This window comes from Myxine glutinosa, chromosome 14, assembly GCF_964187855.1.
Source record: "Myxine glutinosa chromosome 14, kmMyxGlut1.1, whole genome shotgun sequence".
Lineage (NCBI taxonomy): Eukaryota > Metazoa > Chordata > Myxini > Myxiniformes > Myxinidae > Myxine > Myxine glutinosa.
The window spans coordinates 42015003-42042989 of record NC_136274.1 but is presented as its reverse complement, the minus strand read 5'-3'; the positions used below and the strand labels follow the sequence as shown (position 1 = coordinate 42042989).

At 42.7% G+C, this 27987-nt stretch overlaps 2 protein-coding genes across 10 annotated transcripts in view; one reads left to right on the top strand and one right to left on the bottom strand.

Moving 5' to 3' along the window:
• The window catches only part of LOC137439739 (cathepsin L1), a 93962-nt gene that overhangs the window by 55699 nt on the left and 10276 nt on the right, over window positions 1–27987 (bottom strand). The window lies entirely within an intron of this gene.
• On the top strand, window positions 13–27840 carry LOC137439738 (tyrosine-protein kinase-like). 7 transcript variants are annotated; one of them, XM_068135788.2, is made up of 7 exons: window positions 13–61; window positions 17715–18136; window positions 21329–21500; window positions 22924–23079; window positions 23371–23561; window positions 26009–26165; window positions 26618–27840. In XM_068135788.2, the coding sequence occupies exons 2-7, from the start codon at window positions 17831–17833 to the stop codon at window positions 26794–26796; spliced, it is 1161 nt and encodes a 386-aa protein (XP_067991889.2). In that variant the 5' UTR covers window positions 13–61; window positions 17715–17830; the 3' UTR covers window positions 26797–27840. The 7 variants fall into 7 exon arrangements, with proteins under 7 accessions (XP_067991889.2, XP_067991893.2, XP_067991892.2 ...); XM_068135792.2 differs by having other exon boundaries at window positions 20–61; window positions 21332–21500; XM_068135791.2 differs by lacking the exon at window positions 13–61 and adding an exon at window positions 12969–13491.

Genomic DNA, 27987 nt, shown 5'->3' with positions numbered 1-27987 from the left:
AATTTTCTTGTTGAATCACAACTGCTTTGGTTGTTTTGGAGGAAGGTTAAAATCTCTATCGGTAAGTTATAGGTAGTAAATATGCATAAGTGCAGTATTTGAGGGATATAATTATATGTATCAAACATATAATTTGTTTGTCAAATATCTTGTTTGTCAAAAAAACAAGCCCATGGATCCACACTGTATGTGGATCGTGAGTTTTTGTTTGTCAAAATCAAACATATAATTATCGAGATCTCGCGAGATCTTGGAGACGGTGGCAGGGGCTTTCGACGGTCCACACGGTCTCCACGTTTTTCAAAGTTAAGTCTGTTCACAATTGTATTTTGTCGAAACTGTATTTATCGTTCGGTGTGTGAACTTATAGTGTCCCCCTTGGAAGTTTCTCGGTGTTTATCTTTCATAAATTAATCGTTTGTTTGCCGCGTCGCGAGCAAGGCCTTGCAGCCTCAGGCTTCCCCCGTCGAAGGTTGTTCCTTCCTTCGCTGTTTTGCTAGCTTTTTTGATTTCCCCTTCTCCACCAAGCTTCACCAAACATCTACTATTTGTCTAACGTTGTAACCCCCACACCCCCCCAAAAAACAAACAAAAAAACAAACAAAAAAAACTTTTATTTCCCTTTCTCCTCGTGTGCTTTTGCCTCTGCCCACGTGCGCTGTCTCGCCCCGCCCCCATTTTCCCCTTGCCTTCCACCTTTTGCCCTGTTCAAGTGACTCGTGGTCGTCGCTCTAGGCTTCCTCTCCCCATTGGTATTTTTGTGAATATAAGATTGTTCTTCACAGTTCTGTTTAAATGTTTCAACTATCCCCTTCAGTGTTTTATTCAGTGGTTTATTACAACACGCTGTTTTTCTTCTTATTTAAAAGGCTCCTTTCAATTTCCTCTTCAACTCATTCCATTTCAAAAAAATATTCAATCTCTTATGATTCCAAATCACTCCATGCTCTAAATTCTCATTCATTCCATCCCTCCTCCATCGTTCTTAAACGAATCGCTAACTTGAAAATCACAACAAACCCAATTTGTTAAAAATGTTCATCTTTCATTAATCATCCACTTTCTAAACTCCCCCCTTGCCCCTCCCCTTCAAATCTCCCCCCCAACCATCCCTCCCAAATTCTCCCTCCTCCCACCTCTTTCTCAAAGCTGCCTCCTCCCCACTTCCTCTCCCTCCTATGTCATACCTCCACCTCCCCCAACCTTCTACTTTCCTCTGCCCCCCCTCAAACAAACTCTCACTGTGCCTCATTCCATCACCATCAAACCTTTCGTCCTCCTCATCCTTCCCTTTCTTGTAACTCTTCTGTAATCTCTGACACACTATCAACTGCTCTTCCTACATCCCCCTCTCACCCTTCATCTGACCCTACCCCTCCCCTCCCCTGTCCTGCACCCGATGCTCCCCCTCTCTCCTCACTAACGGTATGGACCTCAAACATCCGGGGCCTTCGCTAAAACCTGATTGATCTCTCCATTCAGGTTGCTTCTGAAAATCCAGACTTGATCTGCTTAACAGAAACTTTCCTCCTTCAAGATGTCTCTGATTCCTTAATATCTCTTCCTGGTTACTCCCTCCTCCGGTACGATAGACCTGGTCCTCGTCCTGGTGGTGGGGTGGCTATCTTTATCAAAAACTCTCTTCCTCACTCTCCCTGCACTGCCCTCTCTCCACCCCACCCACAGGAGTACCTCTGGCTACGGCTTCCTCTCCACTCCCAACTTTTGTTCATATGTGTTCTGTACCGTCCTCCAAACAGTGATGACTCCATTTACATTTCTCTGTCGGACAACATGGACCAACTTCTATCAACTCATCCCAACTCTCTCTTCCCCATATGTGGTGATTTCAACTGTCACCATGCCAGTTGGCTGGGTGTGGGTACCTCTCTCACCAGCCATGGCTCTTCAGCAAAGGACTTCTGCGACTCATTGGGACTGACACAATCTGTCAATTTCCCGACCCGGATCTCAGTCAATGGAGTATCTTCTCTTCTGGACTTGGTTATGACTAACTTCCCTGCAAATGTCTGCTGCTCTTCTTCTGCTCCAATCGGTTCTTCTGATCATGTGCTTGTTAAAGTGGACATCTCACTGGCCATTCTCAGAGAGCCTCCTCAGCACCGACGAGTCTGGCATTTCACTCAGGCCGACTGGCACGGTCTGCAAGCAGCCATCAATCAACTGGACTGGTCTCCCATCTCTAATGCCTCTGACATCAATTCTTCCTGGGAATTCTTCCAAAGCAAACTGCTCTCTCTCATGCACAGATTTATCCCATCTCGTCTTCAGTTGTCTTACCCTTCCTCCCGTCCATGGTACACTGAATCTTGTGGTGACGCAGTTGCCCTGAAACAACTTGCCTTTACGTCTTGGAAGGCAAATCCAACTGAAGGCAATCTCAGTTCCTTCCACCAAGCTCGAAACAAGTGTGTTTCTAATGGTCCGAGAGCTAGGTGGATTTTATTTGACATGGAAACTACAAAAGCTTTGTCATGCTGGTGTGGTACAGGTAGCTTACCTGACCCCAGAAAGCCAATTCTTAAGTGCAGCTAGCGGTGGGTGGGGTAGGGGGCGCCACTCAAAGTACCCCCCAGATTGGTTTTATTTGACATAGAGACTACAAGACCAACTCATATGCCAAGTGGTAGGGTGATCTCCACCGACTACAAATCTGCAACTTAAGAAGAAAATTTCTGGTGGGGAGGTCACTTAAGAACAACATTAATTAGTGCTAATTAGGCCTTTATTTGACATATAAGCTACAAAACTGAAATCACATACAACATGTAGAGAATGGTCCCCTCATCAATAAACAACAACTTAAGAACAGAATATGTGGTGGTAAGGTCACTTAAGAAGAGGTCAAAGGTAACGGAATAGGGGTTTCCAGCTCTTAATTACTGTTTGATTACAACATGCCACATGATACACACATGGCGTTGTCATTGAAACCTATATCAGTGGAGCCTGAAGTGAGATACATGAGAAGCAGAAATTTTCCAATACCATTTCCTTTGATTTCAATCAGCGAAAACATTTTAAAATGCACCTATTTGACCCCCATGGCTAATAACACTGTTATTTGACATGTAAGCTACAAAACTGAAATCACATACAAAATGTAGAGAATGGTCCCCTCATCAATAAACCACAACTTAAGAACAGAATATGTGGTGGTAAGGTTACTTAAGAAGAGGTCAAAGGTCACGGAATAGTGGTTTTCTGCACTTAATTACATGAGAAACTTGTAAACTGTGAAGACAATGTAAAAGCTGTAACATTTATTATAACAATTTCTGCTAAATTAGTACAGGTAAAATTTCTTCTAAATTACTACAAGTAATTTCTTAGAATTGCCTGTACAAATTATACTTCAACAATTTCCGAGAAATTATATTTGAGGAATTCCCTGTCCAGCAATTTCCTGTAAATTATAAACTCCAAGGATTCCTCATCTAACATACTCGAAAATAATTCACCAAATTCCGAGAAATAATATTTGAAGGACCCCACCCACCGCTAGCTGCACTTAAGAATTGGCTTTCTGGGGTCAGGTAAGCTGCTGTACTACACCAGCATGACTAAGCTTTTGTAGTTTCCATGCCAAATAAAATCCACCCAGATCTTGGACTATTAGACCTGTCAGACATGTCAACGATTAACGACATACCTAATCTAATTTACATTATAATGCCCTTAAAGAGAGGTTTTGCGTTTCTGATTTCCACACAATCTGATAAATAGGAGCGTTATAATCGACACATGCAAAAACCTTCAGAGATCCATGTTTCATTTTCTCCATAAGAAATAACATGCCCCCAACTTTTGTTGATTTTCGAACCCACTAACATATGTCATTTTTTTATTTCAGGTGAGGCCTATGCTTGATTATGGAGCATGCTAGCGGGGTAGCTCCTGACCCTGGCAGGAAGTGTATCCTCCATGTGGGAAAAGCAGATGAGACCACTGGCAACATCGCACCCATCACTGAAGACCATTGGTCATCCATCATCAATGTAGCAGCAAGGAGGAGACAAAAACGAAATTTTGTCACATCCAAGTACTATACGATAATTCAGTCGCTGCCAGATGAATCCGACAGTAGCCATGGCTATCACGTGAACTGTTACAAAAACTTTACTGCCGTGCCACGTGATGATACAACAGAAAAAACCCAGACACATGCATCAAGTGAGAAGACCCTGCGTTCATCATGTGATTTTGCCCCGTCAACGTCTACCTCGGGTATTTTCCCACGCATTTGCCTGTTTTGCAAGAAAGCTAGGAAGAAGAAGGGTGGTAGAGAAGAACATCTTGGTGAATGTGAAACTCTCGAAGCTGAGATAAAAATAAAAACTGCTGCAGCTGATAAAAAGGACAACAGCCTTCTTGGACTGATCTCTGGTGTAGACTTTCGATGTAAAGAGGTTCGGTACCATCACAGTTGCAGAAGTACTTACCTTTCCAATGCACAGTCTCTCCATAGGCCTACTGCTATTGCAGGTAGCATTTCTTTGTTAGGTTTATATGCTTACATCGAGAAATCAGTTATATTTGGCAAAAGGCCTGAACTTCTAACATCCATCTTCACTCGGTACCAAGAGCTTTGTGAAGACGCCGGTGAGACTCCAATTTCTACAGCCAGAAATTTGGCAACAAACTTACAGAATAAATTTGGTGACATAATTAGGGTAGAGTGTAAAGATAGGGCTAGAAAGGCAGAGGCCATTGTTTATCCCACAGGTTTAGGTGAGCACCTTATCCATACAGCCTATGATTATGCAGCATCGCCTGAAGCTGTCATTCATAAGGCTGCCTTACTCTTGCGTAAAGCAATCAAACATGCACAAATCACACCTCTACCTGAACCTCCCACTCTGCAAAACCTGTATGAGGGTGAAGTTACTGTCCCAGATATGTTGATAGATTTCTTTCAGGTCTTGTACGGGGGCCCCAATCAAAACTTGTACACTCCAAAACTCAAACGTCGTGCCTTGTCCTCAAGCCAGGATGCCTTATTCGTTACTCAAAGGGGGAAAGTAAAACCAGCCAAACAGATAATTCTCGGAATGGCAATCAAGTCTATGACTGGTAGCAGGAAGCTGATTGAAATGTTGAACAGATTTGGCCATGTTGTCAATTACCACACCATTGAGACACTGGAGACATCCTTAGGAGATGCCATTCAGAGTACGGAGCAGACCTGTCCGGAGGGAACCCTTCTTGATCAGGTGTTTGGTTTGGCGTTCGACAATTTTGATGAACTGTCTGAGACATTGTCAGGAGCCGACACTCTTCACGATACAATGGGTATCTTGTATCAAAATAAAGATGTGGTAGGGACAAGCAGACCCGTTAATCAAGTTGCGCCAACAACATCACAGCCAGAAAAAGTATCAAGAAAGAGAAAACTGCATGTTCGGGAACAGCCCCTTGAGCCATACCGTAAAAAACCCCGAATGGGCACATTTTTTTTTTTGTTTGTTTTGTTTTTTTTGTATACAAGATCGAGGCTCGTGAAAGAGCTAACATTAATCACACAAAAAGACAAACCGACACACAAAACACAAAAAACAAGGGGAGCGGTAGACAAGATGGGGAGAGAGGGGGAAGGACACAAAAGAGAGGGGGAAGGACACAAACACAACATTTGAGAGCAGGGACATCGGGAGGACTTGGGGGGAGGTGGGAGAGGATTAAAACATATGAACACTGCAAGGACTCTGGGGTGAATTACCGGGGGTAGAAAAGATCAAGGTTTTCGATGGGGGAAGATAAGAGATGGTGGTGAACAGCTGTTTTAAAGACCTGGAGGGAGGAGTGGGATTGAAGGGAGTGGGGGAGTTTGTTCCAGAGGCGGGAGAAAAGGGGAATGAAAGAGTGAAGGTGAGCAGAGAGCCTAGACTTTGGCAGTTTAACCAGAAGAGGGTTGCAGGCAGATCTTGTGCGACCTGAAGGAATATTGGGGGGACAGAGCACAGAGAGAGCTGGGGGAGCAAGGCCGGAGAGGAGTCGGTAGAAGACAGAAAGACCACCAACCTGCCTGCGGTGAGTGAGTGAAAGGCCCTCGGCGTTGACTACATCGCAGGAGATTCCAATGATTCTGAAAGCTTTGGCCACAACAGCGTGAAGCCGAGCAAGGTGTGAGGCAGGAGCACCAGCCCAGAGGGGGGAACAGTATTCCATTGAGCTGTGGATGAAAGCCTTGTATGTGGTGAGGAGCTCAGGTGTGCCAAGGAAGGACTTCGCACGACGGAGGATGCCCAGTCGGCGACTGGCTTTGGAGGCCAGCTTGGAAATGTGGTTTTCCCAAGAAAGATCATGGCAGATAGTGAGACCCAAAAGCTTGAGCGACAGAACTTCTTGGAGAGGATTGTTGAGAAAGTAGATGGGAGGGTTGTCCAGTCGGTCCTTTCGGAGAGACATTGTAAGAGTGTGAGATTTGTCAGGATTGAAAGACATGTTCTTCATTTGATTATGAAACCACCGATGTTGACAACCGGCCTGCTAATCGGAAGCTAGCTCTAGACAAGGACCTTGCATGGATGATATGTCATGCCTTGCAGATGGCTAACATTCCCATGTGGGTAGGATTCAATGCTTTGATATTCCCAGACACAACTCCAGAACAAAATGTCTTGTATATGAAAAACTTGAACAAGCCGATAACGTCGCTTGATGTTATACAGGATACCCTAATCACCACACAGAATTGTGCGCAAGAGTGCGGTCAGCAGTATGGTGTTGTAACCTATGACCTCAATGCTGCCAAACCTGCCATGCAGATTCAGGTTACCGAGTCGCCCAGGTTCGACAAGGTCTTCATCATGCTTGGTCCATTCCACATAGAAATGGCTTTCTTTAAAGCCCTAGGGAAACTGATCGATGCATCTGGTGGCCCAGAAATGCTGCGAGACACAGATGTCCTAGCTGCTGGATCCCTGAATGGTTTTCTGAGTGGCAAGCACTTCAACAGATGCAAACGGTTGCACCCGATACTGGCCTTGGCATTTGAACTGATACACTTCCAAGCATTCCTTGAGACATTTGAAGGCAATGATGAAGTCGAAGATTTACTTTCAAGGTTACAAACAAAACAGGATGAAGAGACATGGACACAAATAGAATCATCTTCTGCGTTCACAAGATGTGTCACGTCATACAAGGAGTATGCTGTCCAAACCCGATCAGGGACACATGGACCAACTGCCCAATCCTGGATGATTTACATCGACTTTATCCACGACTTCCACCTTCTGGAGCGAGCAATTCGAACAAACGACGTGGACCTGTTCACTCATGCACTAACACCAATCATACACTTGTTCTTCGCCACAAACCATGTCAATTACTCACGGTGGCTCACGAAGTTTCAGTTGGACTTGGTAAACATGGACAGTACTCACCCAGGACTTCGTTCTATCTTGGAAAACGGTGTCTTTACGGTTAAAAGGACTGACAAGGCATTCAGTAGATGCCCAGTAGATCTTACACTGGAACAGACAGTAAATGCCGATTCTGCATCCAGACGGACTGGTATATCATCCATGACAAACAACTTCAGTGCACGTCTTCGCTGGATGTTAACCAAGTCCACCAGAGCAGCAATTATATCAAGGGCATTAGCAATGACCGGACTATCTCAAACGGAAGACATCACAGCTGAACTCCGCCCAGCCCGCATCAGAAGAGACACAAGCGATTTGCATAAGGTTGTAAACCAGATAAAAGACTCATGCAATCCATTTAAGTACACTGAAATATCGGATAGGCTGTACAACATCAGCACTGGTAAGGCAGCGACAGATTCCATCAAGACATGTTTGCTGGCCATCCGGGAGAAAGGACAAGCCAGATACAACGAATTTGTTGATGCCTGCATTGAAGATCCAAATCGGTTTGAACGGCCAATCAAAAGGGAGAAGCTCAGAACCTTCACGGAAAATGGCACAGTAAATAAGCGTAACAGAGACAAACGTGTTGCATCACTTGTGTGCACTCGTGACCTTATTGTTGGTTTGCCTGGTTGCCTGGTTGTCATTGCTTGTCAGAGAAAACTTGATTTGAAACATATCTTTGTCATATCCACTGACACCGGTTCCACTGTCCATGTGCAGCACAGACGGTTGTATGGTCAAGACGGAAAAGAGTGGCCTTCTGGAGCTGTTAGAGAGCAAAGTTCCCTCTGTCACACCAAGCTCAGTTGATGCCTATGTGGTTGATGGTATGTTCCTGCTACATGTTCTTCCACCCCACATTCCAGGAACGTATGGAGCCTTGGCAGCCGGCATTTTAAGACAAGTCACCGCTCTCTCCCGTGGAAGAGTGCATCTCATCTTTGACGCATATCCAGTCCTATCAATAAAAGACTGTGAAAGAGCAAGAAGAGGTCTGGATGACACAGACAAGAAAGAATACGCCATATCTGGACCTGAACAGCACCGCCCGAGAAATATCTTGGATTGTCTAAAGTCAAGATCATTCAAAGAGCAGCTACCAAAATTCCTGGCAATGGAATGGGAGGCCCAGCAATATGCAGACATAATTCAAGGACGACTTGTGTATCTCTCGTATCTTGGAGCATGCTACCTTTTCTACGTGAAAGATGGGAAAGTCATGAAGGAAGAAGTAGAGACCTTGAAAACCAATCATGAAGAAGCTAACACCTTGATCTGCACTCATGTTAGTCACATTGACAAGGAAAATGCGAAGAACATAGCAGTCAGGGCATCAGATACAGATGTCGCCGTCATTCTGCTGTTTCACTGCAGGCAGTTCAAAGCACATATTTGGATGGATGTTGGGACATCGGGAAGGAATGACAGGCGATTCATAGACATCACTGCAATTAGCAAAGTCTTGGAAACCCCACTCTGTCAAGCACTAGCTGGCTTCCATGCATTTACGGGATCAGATTACACATCTGCCTTCTTCAAAAAAGGAAAGAAACGTCCCTTCAAAATTCTTGAGGGTTATAAGGATGCTCAAGACGCATTTGCAGAGATGGCAACGGACAACTTGGGATTGGATTCAGTGGAAGTAATCATGTCTTTCACTGCAAGAATGTATGGAGCCAAGCCAATTCAAGCACTTTCACTCAATGCACACCGCTATAAAGTGTTTCAGAAGACATATGCACCAAAGGCCACAGCGAAGAATCCTCTTGAGAACCTTCGGGGCATCGATGCAACCATGATACCACCGTGTGAAGCCGAGGTCTCCCAGCAAATCAAGCGTGCATCATTTGTTGCCAAAATGTGGGCGGATGCCAACAAAAAGATGATATGTCAACAGCCAACTGCAGAAAATGGCTGGGAGGTTCAAGGGCAAGCCTACGACGTCATATGGTTTGATGGACCACAGATACCTGGATCTCTTGTTCCTGATGAAGGAGAAACTGAAACTGATGCCGAGGATAATGACAACTTTGAACCCTGCTCTTCTGATGAGGACATTTTGCAATCCGATGAAGATGACGAACAGTAACTCTTAATTTCAAATCTCAGATACAATGTATGTTACACTTACAGGAGGACAAGGCACTGCAAACAGTTTCCAATACGTTTTCTAACATTCTAAACACTAGGAATTCGTCGAAGGATCCATTCAGTGTTTGGTTCTTGTGCAGGAGTGTTTTGTGCTCGAGTTTTAGGCCTACTTAATTATCCAGGTGTTATCGATGTACAGTGTACAGTAGTTGCCATTTAACTTTCCAATCAGATTGAGAGGGTTAAATGCCCTGTTCTTAAGTGACCTCCGCACCACAATTTTTTTTCTTAACTTGTTGTTTATTGATGAGGGGGCCATTCTCTATACATTTTGAATCTGGTTTCAGTTTTGTAGCTTACATGTCAAATAAAACTAGTTCAAAGGTCATTCAGTCAAAATTGGCATTTTTGACCTGTTCTTAAGTGACCTCCCAAGCACAAATTTTATTCTTAAGGTGGTGCTCGTTGATTAGGGGACCGTACTCTACATTTTCCATGTGGTTTCAGTTTTGTAGCTTACATGTCAAATAACAGTGTAAATAGCCATGGGGGCCAAATAGGTACATTTTAAAATGTTTTCGCTGATTGAAATCAAAGGAAGTGGTAAGATTGGAAAAATTTCTGCTTCTCATGTATCTCACTTCAGGCTCCACTGATATAGGTTTCATTGACAACGCCATGTGTGTATCATGTGGCATGTTGTAATCAAACAGTAATTAAGAGCTGGAAACCCCTATTCCGTGACCTTTGACCTCTTCTTAAGTGACCTTACCACCACATATTCTGTTCTTAAGTTGTTGTTTATTGATGAGGGGACCATTCTCTACATGTTGTATGTGATTTCAGTTTTGTAGCTTATATGTCAAATAAAGGCCTAATTAGCACTAATTAATGTTGTTCTTAAGTGACCTCCCCACCAGAAATTTTCTTCTTAAGTTGCAGATTTGTAGTCAGTGGAGATCACCCTACCACTTGGCATATGAGTTGGTCTTGTAGTCTCTGTCAAATAAAACCAATCTGGGGGGTACTCTGAGTGGCGCCCCCTACCCCACCCACCGCTAGCTGCACTTAAGAATTGGCTTTCTGGGGTCAGGTAAGCTACCTGTACCACGCCAGCATGACAAAGCTTTTGTAGTTTCCATGTCAAATAAAATCCACCTAGCTCTCGGACCATAACCTCAGGAGTGCCAGGAAGCACTATCTCTCCACACTCAAGATTGAACTCTCAAACCTGTCTCCTTCCTCCAAATCCTGGTGGCGTCTGGTCAAATCCGTTTCTGGTGTTTGTTCCCCCTCCATCCCCTCCCTTACCTCAAATGGCTACACAGTTGACACCGCACGTGACAAAGCCGAATGCCTCAACTCTGTGTTTGCCTCAAAATCTTGTGTCCCAAACCCATCTCTCTCTGTTCTCACCTTTCCCAGTCGAACCCAACTGCTCCTGGACTCTGTGTCCTTCTCTCCTGACAAGGTGGAGAAGTTTTTATCAAACCTCGACTCTGATTCTGCAACTGGACCAGATGGCATCAGCCCTCGGGTCCTAAAATCCTGCTCTGCCGCTCTATCTCACCCTCTCTCTGTTCTTTTCATCCTCTCTTTTGCTCAAGGTCATCTGCCAGCATCTTGGAAATCAGCAAACATTACCGCTTTACACAAAAAGGTGCAAAAACAGATCCTTGCAACTACAGACCAATCAGCCTGCTCCCAATTATCAGCAAAGTCATGGAATCCATCATTGCTTCAGATATGAAATCTTTCCTCTTCTCCAATGGCTTGATCTCTGATCATCAATTTGGATTCAGACCAGGTCATTCTACTCTGGACATGTTGCTTCTGCTGTCTCAACAATGGATGGAGGTCCTCAATGCCAAACAGGAAATCAGAGCTGTCTCACTTGACATATCACATGCCTTCGATACGGTCTGGCACCCAGCTCTGCTCACCAAACTCACCTCCTATGGTATTCAGGGAAATCTCCACTCATGGCTTGCGGATTTCCTCTCTGGTCGTAGGCAACGTGTGGCCCTGAATGGATTTCTCTCATCTTCCCTTCCTGTTCTGGCCTGGAGTTCCCCAAGGTAGTGTTCTGGGCCCTGTGCTATTTCTGGTCTTCATCAATGACCTCTCCGACTCTCTGGAAAATCATCTCTATCTCTTTGCTGATGACTCCACTATCTGCCGCTCCATTCCTCATCCCTCAGATCGGCAGTCTGCAGCCTCCTCACTCTCTGCAGACCTGGACAAAATCACAGACTGGTCAAACAAGTGGAACATGTCTTTCAATCCTGACAAATCTCACACTCTTACAATGTCTCTCCGAAAGGACCGACTGGACAACCCTCCCATCTACTTTCTCAACAATCCTCTCCAAGAAGTTCTGTCGCTCAAGCTTTTGGGTCTCACTATCTGCCATGATCTTTCTTGGGAAAACCACATTTCCAAGCTGGCCTCCAAAGCCAGTCGCCGACTGGGCATCCTCCGTCGTGCGAAGTCCTTCCTTGGCACACCTGAGCTCCTCACCACATACAAGGCTTTCATCCGCAGCTCAATGGAATACTGTTCCCCCCTCTGGGCTGGTGCTCCTGCCTCACACCTTGCTCGGCTTCACGCTGTTGAGGCCAAAGCTTTCAGAATCATTGGAATCTCCTGCGATGTAGTCAACTCCGAGGGCCTTTCACTCACTCACCGCAGTTCACGGTGAAGAAAGGGCTGAAAAATTGTTCTGGCATAGTCATCAAATGTAGACGCAGAGGACGTAGGCAATCCATGGACCAGAGTGGCACCATCAAAGATCTTATATTCAAATTGTGCTGGTGGTTCTCCTTGTCCGTTAAGATCTAAGCACGTCAGCAATTTAGACTTGGCTGCTGTTATCCGTTGTCTTCCAGAGAATTTGAGATAGAAGGGGGGTACGGCTGATTCTCGTGGCAGAAGAATACATCTGGGTCACATTCACGCAGCTGGTTTACAATGTACAGATGACCAAATAGACTAACATCATTCTGGAGAGCAGCTTCAGTCACGGCACAGTACTTCACAACAACATATTGTTGCGGTTTTGAGTTTTGTACAGTCAGTATAATAAAGGTTAAAATTTCCCCCTCATAGTTAGTCACACAAGCAACATGTAGCCTCGCGATAGTGTAGTCATCTCTTAGTATTTGTGAGCTTAGTCCTTTTCCTATGTTAGTTCTGCGTTGAGTAGAGTAAGGAGAATAGGTCCTACTTCTACTGACTATCCCGCCTCCCTAGCCTCGTGCCTCTTTGTGCTGACTTTGGTTCATTTTGGGCGAATTAACATGAGGCAGGCCTAGGAGGGTCGGGGCGGGGCCGAATGAGGGCGGCAGAGGAACTGACGGTAAGCGCAAGCCGCCAATCAGGGCTCAGAGGTTGTGGCGGCAGCACTGCGTCACAGGGCGTGGTTGGAAGGTTCGAGAGGGTTCGGAGCATATCTATATAAGCCGTTACGCAAAGCCCCCAAGAGGACTGATGAGTAGGACTCGCAGCAGTAAGAGGACTGATGAGTAGGACTCGCAAGTGGAGAGCGTCAAAGGACTGAGGACTGATGAGTAGGACTCGCGCGACTGAGGACTGAGCAGCAGGAGAACTGAGCACCAGCGTTTGAGAGTTGAGTTCCAGCAGCGCGGTGAGCCGAAGAGGACTTTGAAAGATACGCGAGTGGAGAAAGACGCGCATTGAACCAGGATACGCGTTAATATAAAGCAACGCGCCATTGAGCTTGAAGCCGAGCCACGTACAGTGCATTAAGCTACGCGAGTGATAACGGCTGTGAAACCGCCAGCCGCACTGAGAGACGCGTATTTTCCGTTCTACCTCATCGGCTGCCTTTTGTTCGGGAGACGCACTACGAGGTTCCTTCCACCGCCTGCTTGCCTTCTTCGCGGGACGTGCTGGGACCGTGGAGAGCCGGACGGGGCCGTTCCTGGACGACCACGCCGGTGCAGTTGGCCTGAACATCAACCTACCTGCAATCCCCTGTGTGAGTGTGACGGGCCTGAGTCTGGGTAGTAAGATAAGACTGACTAAGTGCTGCTCTGTGTCTCTGCGTCCACCGATCTAGAGGGGTCAATATATGGTTGAACCCCCAAAAAATTGATGCAAAAGGTTTTTCAATGGATTCTGCTACCATTGGGCATGCTAAATAACATACTAAAAATCTAGTAACATCTGACTTCCGGAAAGGGGTCATTTTCAAGATGGCGTCCAAGATGGCCGCCGGGAGCTTAAAATGGCCATATCTCAATTATTATTCAACCTAGAAAGGTGGTTTTGGTGTCACCCTAGGTTTTAGGGCCCAAGGAATCCAATTGAATCAATAAAATTACCATCAGTTAATTATTTATTGACAAGTCCAAGATGGCATCCCAAGGTGACATCCTGATCCACTAAAATGGCTCTGTCGAATAGTAGTCAACCTAGAGAGATATTTTCAGTGTGTATACCTAGGTTTAAGGCACCCAGGAAATCATCAAAATTACTTAAATAAGCACAAAGTAATCAGGTAATCCAGCAAGCCAGGTTTACCAGCCCATTAGGCATTTGTTGTCTTATACAGTTAGTCGCTATTCATCGTCATCCTCCGACTCACCAGCTAATGAACCAAGTGTGTGTTTCAGATTGGAGATAAGAGTGTAATGTTCAGAATTTGCAGCAATGTTTGAAGAGTCTGAAGGGATGTATACTGCACTATTGAACGGTGAGATGACATTAGAAACTGTGTTCACCTCAGAGACCCTCGGTCGAATAAACGAAGAGCTGGAGAAAAGGAAGATGGAACTGGGTGCTAGGTCCAAGACAAGTCAATTGTGGCTGAATTACCAAAGCATGGTAAAAGTTGCTATGTCACTGATAAAGGCAGATCGAACAGGTTCTTGGCTGATGCACCTACGCGCCGTTTCTGACTGCATTCCGATATTCGCCGCAGCTGGGCATTACAGTTACCTGAAATCAGCATACGTCTATGTCCAAGAGATGGGTCAGCTTGATATCAACCACCCACACATATTCAGAAAATTCGAAAAGGGTTTTCATGTTATCCGTCGCAGCAGCCAGTTATGGGCAGGCCTCAGTTCAGATCTTGTCATTGAGCAGACATTGATGAGGTCGTTGAAGACCACTGGAGGTCTGACACGCGGAAGCGGAATGTCTGAAGAGCAGAGAGCCCTTTGGACCATGTCAAGCCCCATAACATCAGAGTACAATATCGCAATGCAGGAGTTCACAAACATGTCATACACGACATCTGAACAGCACAAGGATTTGACGGAGTCAAGGATGAAAAGGGACGCTGCTGACCTGGAGGAGATCAGTTCAAAACTTGTAGGATGCTCACCTTTCTCGCCAGACTCTTCATTAAGGAACATTGTCACTGGTGTTGTGGCGCAGGAAGGTGTGAATGTGCATGAATATGAGACGATATGGACTACCATGTACTACTGCCTGTGGACCGTGCCAACTTGAAGAATGTGACAATCCACATAACAAGTTTCTTCCAGAGGAGTCGGAGGATGACGATGAATAGCGACTAACTGTATAAGACAACAAATGCCTAATGGGCTGGTAAACCTGGCTTACTGGATTACCTGATTACTTTGTGCTTATTTAAGTAATTTTGATGATTTCCTGGGTGCCTTAAACCTAGGTATACACACTGAAAAAATCTCTCTAGGTTGACTACTATTCGACAGAGCCATTTTAGTGGATCAGGATGTCACCTTGGGATGCCATCTTGGACTTGTCAATAAATAATTAACTGATGGTAATTTTATTGATTCAATTGGATTCCTTGGGCCCTAAAACCTAGGGTTAGACACCAAAGCCACCTTTCTAGGTTGAATAATAATTGAGATATGGCCATTTTAAGCTCCCGGCGGCCATCTTGGACGCCATCTTGAAAATTACCCCTTTCCGGAAGTCAGATGTTACTAGATTTTTAGTATGTTATTTAGCATGCCCAATGGTAACAGAATCCATTGAAAAACCTTTTGTATCAATTTTTTGGGGGTTAGGTGAGTTTTTTTTCATATATTGACCCTACTAATCATTGTACATACGTGTGGGAATAATAATTAAACCTGTGTTCTTCCTTTTCCATTCGATCGTTCTCGTGATTTCCTCATTGGCTAAGCGTGGTATGAGTAGAACCGCTCTAATCGGGGTCCAATATTTAACGGTAACTGCATGGACCACGTGGTACTCAATCCGCTCGGCGTACCCAAATCACACGTGGCTCGTGCGAGGCTTGCTTCCCCGCTTCCGTGGCGGCGCAGGGATTTAGGTACGAGCGAGACTTGGTCCCGAAACCCTACCTTGCGTTTGTCCGGAAGAGGCGTTTCAAGTCTCTCAGTTCCGCCAAGCCCAGAAAGAACAAGGGGATTAATCCCCCCCTTGGTAAGGGGAAGAAGGGCGGCAGAGAACCGCAACAATATTTTATACATTAATTTGCTCTAATATCTTGTTAGTCTATTGTAACGTCATTAAATACACTTCCTGTTATCAGATTTTTTGGAGCTTACCCTCTTTTTGATCCTTATACATGGGCAAAGCTTTGGTTTAAAAAATTGTGCTTTTGTCCACAGTGTAACGGTCCTTGGCATTTTTGTTAATAAGGTACCTCACTACCGCTCATCACCTGCCCAATAGCATCCCAACGGTGAAGCATGGTGGTGGCAGCATCATGCTGTGGGGGTGTTTTTCAGCAGCAGGGACTGGGGGACTGGTCAGGATTGAGGGAACAATGAACGGAGCAAAGTACAGAGATATCCTTAATGAAAACCTGAAACAGAGCGCTCAGGACCTCAGACTGGGCCGAAGGTTCACCTTCCAACAGGACAACGACCCTAAGCACACAGTCAAGACAATGCAGGAGTGGCTTCGGGACAACTCTGTGAAGGTCCTAGAGTGGCCCAGCCAGAGCCCTGACTTGAACCCAATCGAACATCTCTGGAGAGACCTGAAAATGGCTGTCCACCGACGGTCCCCATCCAATCTGACAGAGCTTGAGATGATCTGCAGGGAAGAATGGCAGAAAATCACCAAATCCAGGTGTGCAAAGCTTGTTGCGTCATACCCAAGAAGACTTGAGGCTGTAATCGCTGCCAAAGGTGCTTCAACTAAGTACTGAGTTAAGGGTCTGAATACTTATGTCAAAGTGATATTTCAGTTTTTTCTTTTTAATAAATTTGCAAAACTTTCTAAAATCCTGTTTTATCCTTGTCATTATGGGGTATTGAGTGTAGATTGATGAGGGAAAAAATGAATTTAAACGATTTCAGCATAAGGCCGCAACATAACAAAATGTGAAAAAAGTGAAGGGGTCTGAATACTTTCTGAATGCACTGCAAATGTTTTCCCAGCCTCCAACAAAATGGGCAGATCCTCCAACTCTACCAGAGTTTGGACGTCAGGGTCAGGAAGAGCTGCCATAAATGGTTGTGTGTGTGTGTGTGTGTGTGTGTGCATGCATGCACAATACTGAGACAGAAGGAAACTGCTATCAAAAGAATTGTTTTGAATTCTCATTCCCCTGACTCAACAAACTGGTAACACCAGTTCCAAATATTTGCATAAAATCTCAAGGTGTAATTTTCTTGTTGAATCACAACTGCTTTGGTTGTTTTGGAGGAAGGTTAATATCTCTATCGGTAAGTTATCGGTAGTAAATATGCATAAGTGCAGTATTTGAGGGATATAATTATATGTATCAAACATATTGTCTCCATTTTATCAAGAAAATTCATATTATCAGTTGTCTATGGAGAATAATGGGTGGCCCGCATGGGCGTGTAGCATTGGTATTCATATGTACAGTAGGTGCTACTTCTGAATGATTGCAGGTGCAGAGGATCCCAGGTAAGGGTTTGGAACGTCAAAGGACCTACCTTGTGTCGCTTTTATTGGTTGCATTGAGCAGCTTTATTTGGCAAGAATAGCAGGATTCTAAAAAATATAGTTATATCTACCCAAAAATAATTAGACAAAGGAAAAGTTGGATATTACTTTGAAGCGCGATTTAAAATATCGGATGTTTATGAGATAGGACAGAAGACATAAGCGTTTTATGATTTAACTCGAAAGAGTTGAAAGACATAAGTTTACATATTGTCATATTTCTTTATTGAAGACTTTTATTAGCTTAATTGTATTTTCTCACAATAAATAATCTTCAGTGACTGACTGCTGTCTTCTGTCTGTCAATTACAGATATTTGATCTCTTCAAGATCATTGAGCCAAAAGACTCTTCAATTCAGAACTCAAAAGAAGTCAGCTGCAGCAGACTCTCTGAGGTTCCACAGACATTCATTAACCTTGAATCACCATGGGGATTGTGAAAAGCAAACTGTGGCAAATGTGCTGCCCGAGAAACTGCAACTGCTGCCGCAGAAAGCAACCCTTGCTATACGTAGCATTGGTCGATTATGAACCGAGCTCAGGGTGGGATATCAAGCTCCACAAGGGAGACAAAATGTCCCTGCTGAATAGGGTGAATGATTCGTGGTGTCATGTGTATGTTCTGGACTCGCCACAAAACAAGGGTTGTCGAAAAGTGGGATTCGTGCCGACAAACGTCATTGCTCTACGAGAAAATGATGACCAATCAGGTATTGGAATGTCAACAATTGAGGTAACCAGCAAAATAGACAGTGTTAAGACTTCCTAACTCTGTTATTTCTTATTGACACTAATTATGTCTTTAAAACAATGATAACAGAGTAGTAGCTCAATCAGCAATGTGCTAATTTCTAGATTACATATAGTTCTGGGTTCAATTATTCTTCATGGGCTTAATTTTGACAATAAATCACAATGGTGTTGTTTCTGTCAGAAAGAGTTGTTCCTACTGAAGAGATGTAAAACTGATTGCAGATTCGTGGCAGTATGATATCCCGTGGGATTCTTCACAAGAGGACCTTTGTTCAAGTATCAAAGGAGACCTTGGGGCCAATACCATAGTCATAAAGACCCTGCAAATAGATTAAATAAAATATGGATAAAAGTCAAAATTAAGTAGACGTTTCATGTGTTAAGTAAAAACCAAAGTAAGTTATGGATTTGAGAGTAGTGGAGTAGCAGCTGAAACCCAAATCAGATCCAGGTCCCTCCTGATGGCTCCATCTTTGCTCATTATTTGTTCGCAGTCCTTCTGATGACTCCAATGCAGTATTTGGTTTTCCGTTTGATTGTCTTTACTGCAGGGTGGACTGTGTTTCCCCGCTGATGGACCACTGGTAGCTTGTACCTGTTGTTACATTTGAGCCTGCGGAGTAACTGCTGAAATCTGTCTCCACAGGTTCTTCCCAAAATGTTTGTTCCGTTCACACCTCTTTCTACTTTTTCACATTTCTGTTTATTCATTCTAATCCTTGCTTTTTCTTTTCTTTTCATGCTTTTCGTCTTTATTTCTCTCTTTCTTTATCTATCTGTCGAAGGAGAAGTGAATTCTTGCAGAAAGTTGTAGGGCTCACTTGGCTCTGCCTGGATGGGTTGATGGTCGAGGAGTAGCGACTGAAAACTGAATCCTTTCCATGTTCCTCTTGACGATTCCATCTTTGCTCTTTATGTCTTGGGGTTCCTTCTGATGATTGCAATGCAGTATCTGTTTTTCCATTTGATTAATATAGACATGAAGTTAAACAGATTTGTGGTATGAACCTGGACATGTAATTTTTTATTAAGATATTTCATGTAATTTTATTAAGAGCATGTAAAAAATGTTAATTTTTTTTGTATACAAGATCGAGGCTCGTGAAAGAGCGAACATTAATCACACAAAAAGTCTAACTGACACATAAAACACAAAATAAGGGGAGCGGTAGACAAGATGGGGAGAGAGGGGGAGGGACACAAACACAACAGCAGAGAACGGGGACAACGGAAAATCTGTGAGAAGGAGAGAGCTTGGGGGGGCGGATGCATGGGGTTGGCGGGGGATGGGAAAGGTATAAAACACATGGACACTGCTAGAACTTCCAGGAAAGGAAGAAGTCGGGATTTCAAAAAAAAGTGGATCTGGGGTGAATTAACGTGGGTAGAAGAGATCAAGGTTTTGGATGGGGGAAGACAATAGATAGTGGTGAACAGCTGTTTTAAAGACATGGAGCGAGGAGTGGGATTGAAGAGAGTGAGGGACTTTGTTCCAGAGGGGAGAGTAAAGAGGAATGAAGGAGTGAAGGTGAGCAGAGAGTCTTGATTTTGGCAATTTCACCATAAAAGGGTTACTGGCAGATCTTGTGCGACCTGTAGGAATATTTGGGGGACAGAGCCCAGAGAGAGCTGGGGGATCTACGTCAGATAGGAGTCGGAAGACAGAAAGACCACCAACCTGCCTGCGGTGAGTGAGTGAAAGGCCCTCGGAGTTTGCTTCTTCGCGGGAGATTCCAATGATTCTGAAAGCTTTGGTTTCAACAGCGTGAAGACGAGCTAGGTGTGAGGCAGGAACACCAGCCCAGAGGGGAGAGCAGTATGGCCAACTCTTTTCAAAATATATCAAGAGATCTTATGTAATGGCCAACAAGCAAGCAGGAACAAATGTGGCAGCTCAAGTAACACTTCTTCCAAAAGAATGGCATTGTTTGTGACAAATTACATCAAAATATGAGGATGGGAGTTTGTTGTCCGATTCCATCATCATGAATTGAAACCAGCCTAGAAAACTCCAAATCAAGTAAGTTACATCTGAGCTGTTCAATGTCTCTGAGGTCAGTGCACATGTTTACAGAACATGAATAAAATTTAAATGCGCTTGTACTCAAAAGTCAGGGTGATGCTGACTTTCAGAAAAGTCAGGTTCAAACTTGACCGAAACTTTTGTTAATAAAGGGCAGAGTAACGTATAAAGACGGAATTTTTTAAAGTTGAAATTGTCTATAAAGTTGGTAATACGTTTCTGCTTTAATGCATGTGCTGAAAATCAAGAAGACAACAAGTGAGACAACAAAGCTGGTAGAACAAGTGGTTCAAAACATTCTGGTCAATGGAAACATCAAACCTTGTGACGTTTACAGATCGTTGTACATTAGAGTGATCGTATTCTCTCATAAACAGCAAGTGGCTATGTGTGTGCGTCACTGCAAGGGAATGCGGTGGCGCAGCGGATAATGGCAGAAATCTTTGGAATTTATTCTTCAGGGTGCTGACAATTCGCAAATGACACTGTGGGATCTTTAACGTCAACCAGCAGGAGGACACCGGATACCATGCCCATCTGAGGGTCTGCACACTTTGTGGTGCAGGATCCTGCTGGTGAAGCACCATCCTGTCAGGAACGATCATTGCTGTCTATAATGATCAAAGCTTACAGTTTTCCATTTTCTTGATTTGTGCTTTGAAATATTTCGTTGATTCTTGATTTGTCAAAATAAACCTCAATGATCCCTTTCGAGGATCTGCTCAATACAAATACCTTGTGAAGTAATCATATATGTATAAAAATGAACGAAAACAACAGGGGTCTTTTTTGAACCCAGAAACGATTTGCTTGTAACTCTGTGCAACAAGGTGGGATGTTAAAACATCATATATATTTATTACCGGCACATATAGGGAAACAAACGAATAAAACACGAAAGACATTCATTGTTAAACTACTACAGAAATAACATTAAAATGTTCCAAAAAAACATCTGATGGTGAAATTTATAGGTTAAATGCTCCAGTTTACCAATGGCTACAGTTAAAGTTTAACCCTGAATACAACAAGTGAATCATGGCACAAAGATTCCTGTCTCACTGTAAAATATATTTAAAAGCTTTTTAACACTTTGTCTCTCGTCCAGACCTGTCTCTGTCTCTGTCTAACACTGTCTCTCCTCCACAGCAGACACCCGCACGACCATCTATAGATGACCTTAAGAAGATACTGGAAAATTACACAGTTCCTCATGCAAGATTTAAGATAAAGAAAGAGATTGGAAGTGGAAACTTTGGAAAAGTGTATGAGGGATTGTGGAACAACACAACATCTGTTGCTATCAAGGAACTCAAGAAAGGTCAGTGGTCATTTACAATGAATATAAAGTGCAAAACTTAAAACAAACAGAATACTACAGGGAAATATAACAAAGTTGGTTGGCTAAGGGATGCCATTTGGTCCATCATGCCTACCCCATTAATTTTATTTAATGTTGAGGGATATCACCAGGATGTTTTATAATTTAACTTGTTTATTTGTTTTCAGCGATTTACAGGGTTGTTGGGTGAGGGGATGAACAAATATCAACAGCGCATTCACATTTTGATAAACCCCGCAACTAAGACATCGTACTGTCTCATTTTCGAGTTGAAGCAATCCTACTATTTCTGTTGTTGCTCTTTCCTGCAGGGAGACCCTTACAATCACTAAATACTCTCTGAGTGAAGGACCCCTGCCTTATTACCTTATTAATAAGTAATATTGCCTTATTATTACTTCTTATTCCCTAACTCTCCTTACTCAGGTTGTGACAACTAATCCTGTCACTGCCCTTTCTGTTGCAAAACCCTTCTGCATTTATTTGGCTAAACCCTTCATTATATTAAACATCTAGATCAGCTCCCTTCGTAATCACTCCCTTTCTAATGTTCTAGAATTACTAGAAACACCCACCATGTGGACGGCGGTGTGTTAATTAATATTATTAGGGGATCAAGGGGACGAAGTCGTTGTTTATTATTATTTATTATTATTATTATTATTATTATTATTATTATTATTATTATTATGTCATGAAATTGTGTCCCACCTACTCATCTGAGTAAATTTGTATCTGAGTAGGAACTTGAAACTTTGACCAATTATAGTATAGCACTTGAATTCATGAATAGCATAATAATGACGTCATGGGTCACGTGACAAAGCAGCCATATTGGATTTAATGAAAGCCTTCAAAACGCATCTCATTCTTCATTTTTCGATCAATACAGTTCAAACTTTGCACAATCGGGGTCTGGGCTGCCGTTGTGAATGCTGTCATCGCTCACGTCTCCAATCAGAGTGACCTTTCTTACAATGTTTAATACCTGGGCGACTTATGAAAGCTTGCTTCTAATTGGTGGAGAAAAGCCAGTGACAGGGGGTTGAGGGGTTGGCTCCCTTGACTTTAAGGGAGGATTTAAGGAAAAACTTAAGGATATTCGCATCTTATGCAACCATCAACTTAAGGAGGTCCTTAAGGGGAAAGTTATTTCCTCAAATTTGTCCTTAAGGATGCTTTATGCAACCGGGCCTCTATTTCTTTATTTCCTCTACTCACCCTGGAACTTCTCTAAAAACGCTTTCTCACCTCATCGATAGATTATCTCAGGTCCTGGTAATTACCATGACTGTTCTTGTGTGAAGGTATAAGCAAAACATAACTGTTTAATTAAGTATGAGAAGAAATGTTTCAACAATAGGTCACAGTATGGGGAATTACAGAATGGCACCTATTGCAGGAATCACGAGGGCAGATCTGCTGCTGAGAGAAGCGAATATCATGGCTGGGTTTAATCACCCTCGGTTGCTTGAGTTATATGCTGTCTGCTGTGAAGATGAACCCTTTTGGCTTGTGATGGAGCTCATGGAGGAAGATCTGCTCCAAGTTTTACGTCGTGAGGCTTTTACAATCATTTTATTCACTTTTTCATTGAGCCAATGCTCATGCAACATTAACAAATAATTGGGAACAACTGCATTAATAACTATTTTAAATTAAGGAGTGTTGTGCTGCACAGTTTCTGTCATGCGTGGTTCAAACACTCGAACCACCAAATAATGAACTTAAAATCGTATCATGCCGTCTTAAATCCAAATTCATCATGCAAAAATAAACAGAACACATATACAGAGTGATATTGGACAGGCTTCACTAACGCATTGCTTGATGTTTGGTCTATGCACAGGTGATACTGATGGAAAACCGACACAACATGAACTGCTGACGATCTGCAGAGAGGTAGCCTCCGCAATGGCATACTTGCAAAGCAAGGACACCATCCATCGTGATCTTCGTGCACAAAATGTGATGACCAAGACAGAACTTGGGCAACTAACCTGCAAAGTAGCTGACTTTGGACTTTCCAGGATCGTTGAGGTACAAAACTAATTTTGATTGAAGAACTGTATCAAAAGATAACTGTCACCAAGAAAAGTTGGTTGAACTAAGGAAAATGCTATCAATCTTCTCTTTTGTAACACAAACACAAAGTTGGGCATTCTGGTCAACTCCATCTACTGCTTCTGATATTAATTCAGCCGTGGAATTCTTTCACAGAAATCTGCTCTCTCTCATGCACAAATCCATCCCATATTGACTTCAATTATCATACCCTTCCTCCCACCCATGGTACATGGAATCCTACAGCGAAGCAGTTACCTTGAAGCAACTTGCTTTCTTTTCCTAGAAGGCAAATACAACTGAAAGACATCTCAGGTGCAAAAACTGGTCGCCTTAATTCCAGACCCATCAGCTTACTTCCAATCATCAGCAGGGTCATTGAATAAATCATCATAGTTGACATTAAATCCTTCCTTTTCTCCATCGGCCTCATCTCAGATCAGCAATTCAGATTCAGACACAGTAAATCTACCTGGGACATGCTGCTTCTACTCTCACAACAATGAATTGAGGCCCTCAATGTCAGACATGAGATCAGTTAGACTTTGGACCTATCACTTTCACATCACAGGCAGGTTGGTGGTCTCTGTCTTCAACTGCCTCCATTGTGGTCTTCACCCACTGCCCTTTCCATACTCTATCCATGTGCCCAGACTCACTACTCACCTCCACTCATTTGTTCCACTTTTTCCCCACCTGTGGAATCAACTTCAACATTGTCTTCAATCCCATTCTTCCCTCCAGGGCTTCAGGACAGTTGTTAATCATCACCTTAGGTCATCCCTCATCCACAACCATGATCTTTTCTACTCTCATTAACCCTCCCCAAGCCCATTTTTCCAGTTTTTCCTTCCACTTCTGTGATTGGGTGTTTGAGTCTGTATCCATCTTGTTCACACCCTGTGGCCTTCCCTAGCCCTCATTCTTCGGCACATCCCCTATTTCTCAAAGTCTCCCTGCTATTTTGTTTCTCAACCATGCCGTTGGTGTTTCTCCCTTCATCCCCACCTTTTTTGTTTTTTATTGTTCCTTTTGTTCTGGTATGTCCTGATCCATTCTGTGTTCTCGCTCTTCCAGAAGCCTCAGCACTGTGTACAAGATAATAAAATATCAATTTATGGTCATTGTTCAAGCAAATCCTAACCGCCAGCTAAGTTTTTATGTTTTACTCCCCAAATTCAATAGTTTCCATATATTTTTGGCCATTTGTGTTGGCTTTGGAAGGTTCTGGATTATTCCCACCATTTCCACTCCATAATGGTCAAAAAATGTGTGTTAACCCATCCGTAAGGAGCAGTTCTTTGCTCGTCAATGCTATAAAATCAAGAAGGGTTTGTTTGTGGGTGTGTGTTTGTTTGACTTCCATATATTCCTGAACCACAGAATGAAATGAGTTGAAAACTGGTGGTTGTATTCCAGGTGCACACAGGAATGTTCACACCAATTAATCTGCGCAAATAGGTTTGGCAGAGCACCGTCCCTGGTTTGAGCAGGTTTTACAACTTATTTTGACTTGCTTTGAAGCAGTACAGACTACGAGACAACTGAGTTACATAGTGAGACTTCACCAATGAGGAAGGCATGTCAGGGAACATTAGGCAGAAGTAAGCATTTCTAAAGTACCGTACACACTTGAGAAAGACAGGGTGATGGCAGGTAAAGGATCATTACAAGACAGTGCAGGGGCTTTCTGGTGTGAGGATGAAAGAGAGCAGAGATGTTTACTGGGCAATCCTTTTGATAGACATGGATTAAAAAAGCATCTATTATTAAAAGGAGAAGCGTCTGTCCATCCGTCTGAGTGTGTATCCATCACGATTACGATAATAAAGAAAAATGGAACCGTTGGAAAGCAAATAATCGATTTACTTGGTTGGAAACCTAATTACTGATTTACAAGGAACAAAATGTTGTCATTTAAACATAAAAATGCGGTTTTTTTTTTAACCGTCTTCCTGGCATTGAAAAAGAAGTGAGATTAGGAGCGTAATGTAGCGGTTCCAACAGTAACATTTTAAAATTTATTGTACGATAGCATTGTACCCTTGAGAATGGCGTGTGACAAACACAGAAGGAGCACAAAATTATACATAGGAATACTCCTTGAAACAATAGAAAAATATGTAAAAGTACATGGAAGGACCACTCAAATAAGAACATCCTCAGCCACCACGACAGTAGCAACAATGACGTGTTTTGAAAAAAAAGATCATTTTTCCCATGTTTTACTTTATTCCACATCCTCATCGATACGTTACATCATTCACAGTAGACATGCAATATGTTTGTGAATAGAACATCATAAATCCCATTAATGTTAAGACCATAAGCTCGCAAAATAATGTTTTGCTTGGTTTATTATGAATAAAAAAGTGGTAAAGATGACGTACACTGAAAAATCGACAACTTTTCCCGTTTTTCAGGAAGGACAATACTACCGGGCAAAAGAAGATAACTTGCCAGTAAGATGGATGGCACCAGAAGTACTGGTTTTTCGTAAATATTCCACAAAGTCTGATGTGTGGTCATTTGGAGTACTCCTCTATGAGATCTACACATTTGGGAAAATACCCTACTATGGTAAGTCACCTGTACACCTCTGTGCTAGTATTCGGGGAGGAGATACTGAAGGGCAGGGTTTTGTTGACAATTTTATAAACTTTACTTGGTTTACAAGTTAGGGTACAAACTTGCTTGTTGTCGGTCTGTAAATCTTACTGTCATTTGAAGAAAGAAGAGATGGTGATATTGAAAGGTAGAATTTTGTTGTTACTTGAATAATACTGTAATTGTACGCCTGGAATTTGATGAATGATTCATGTGAACGTTTTGGGGTTTACATCAAACCAAATAAATGTTTGTTCCAAACTAAGATTCTAGATTATGAAAACTTTTGATGAAATGGATTTTGATAAAGGATTAGTTGGATTTTGGAGTATTTATTTACCAGTTTTGTCAACAACTAAAAAGTTCAACAAGAAAGTCTTCCAAGGCCACAACACAAATGACACTTGCTTGTTCTCTTTTGGCAGAGTTGCCACATGCCAAGGAGGTTGTAACATTTGTGGATAACGGATCTCATCTGTCTTGTCCTGACGGATGCCCTGAAGACATCTGCACTCTCATGAAGAAATGTTGGGATAGAGACTCTGGTAATCGACCCAATTTTGAAACCTTGAGTAACGATCTAAATGCAAAGGAGATCGACTAATGTACAAAGAACACAGATGAATGCAAGCAAAACTGATTATCGGTGCCAATTGAAGAATGAATATCAAAGAGACAATGATACATAACATACTTATGTTTCATATAAAAATGATTCCACCTGATTCGGGAATAATTGACGTGAAACCAAATTTATTTGAATGGAAAATGTCAAATTTGTTCATTTAAATCCATCACATGATATTAATTGAATAAAATGAATATCATGTGGTGGATTGAAACACCGGCTTAATTTTTCATTTAAGGAACGGACAAGGAAATGTGTCTCAAACTTTAAGAGCGTGGAAGGAAATGAGCAAACAAGCAACAAACAAAGATAATTTAATAGATAATCACGTAATTGGCTCAATCTAATGCGATTAAATGTCTACATTAAGGATGATGTGGAGCCGGAAGTTGTTCCCCCTGACAATGAAGCAAAATGCGGCACCAATGCGAGTTATTTTCTCTGTAATTTCAAGCCAATGCCAAACATTCTTCCCAGCATAGTGTGTTCCTGCTGCCATTGGAGTCATGGTTTTGGCTCCAAAAACCTTTTCAAGAGAAAGACGTTTCCACCTCTCCTCCATAACCCCCCTACCTCCTCATTGGTATAATAGGATGTGAGTTTCAGCACAGTTAATGTTGGGTGTTATTCTTAAAGGCTTTAAAATAAGAAATAGGATTGATTCTTTTTTGACAAATATCTATACTAAAGGCAGAAAGAATAAAGACCTTGTACAGACCTCATATTTTACGCAGAGGACAAGTGAGTGGAGGCACAGTTTACAGTAAATTCAAGAAAAATGTTTATACAATAATTATATAAATCATGACTCCATATTAACTTTTTTTTAGGGTTCCCTACTAGGCACCCATATTTGCAATTCTGTTTTTTTGGGGTTCCTGAAGTCAAATTTTGGGTGGTTGAAAAAAAAAAAAGTATATAGAAAACTGTAAGACTTGTTTTTACTACGATATTCGCGTTTGAAAAAAAAATGAACATTTATGCATACAGTACACTGATCATTAAAAGGTCTAAAACACATCAACAAGCCTTTGTTTAAGAGCGAGACAAAATGTTCAAGATATTTATTTGGATTGAACTTCATTATCGCTATGTTTGAATGACACAGCCCTTACACTGATCGCAAATGTCTTCACAATGGCACACTCACAATGATATTTAATTTGG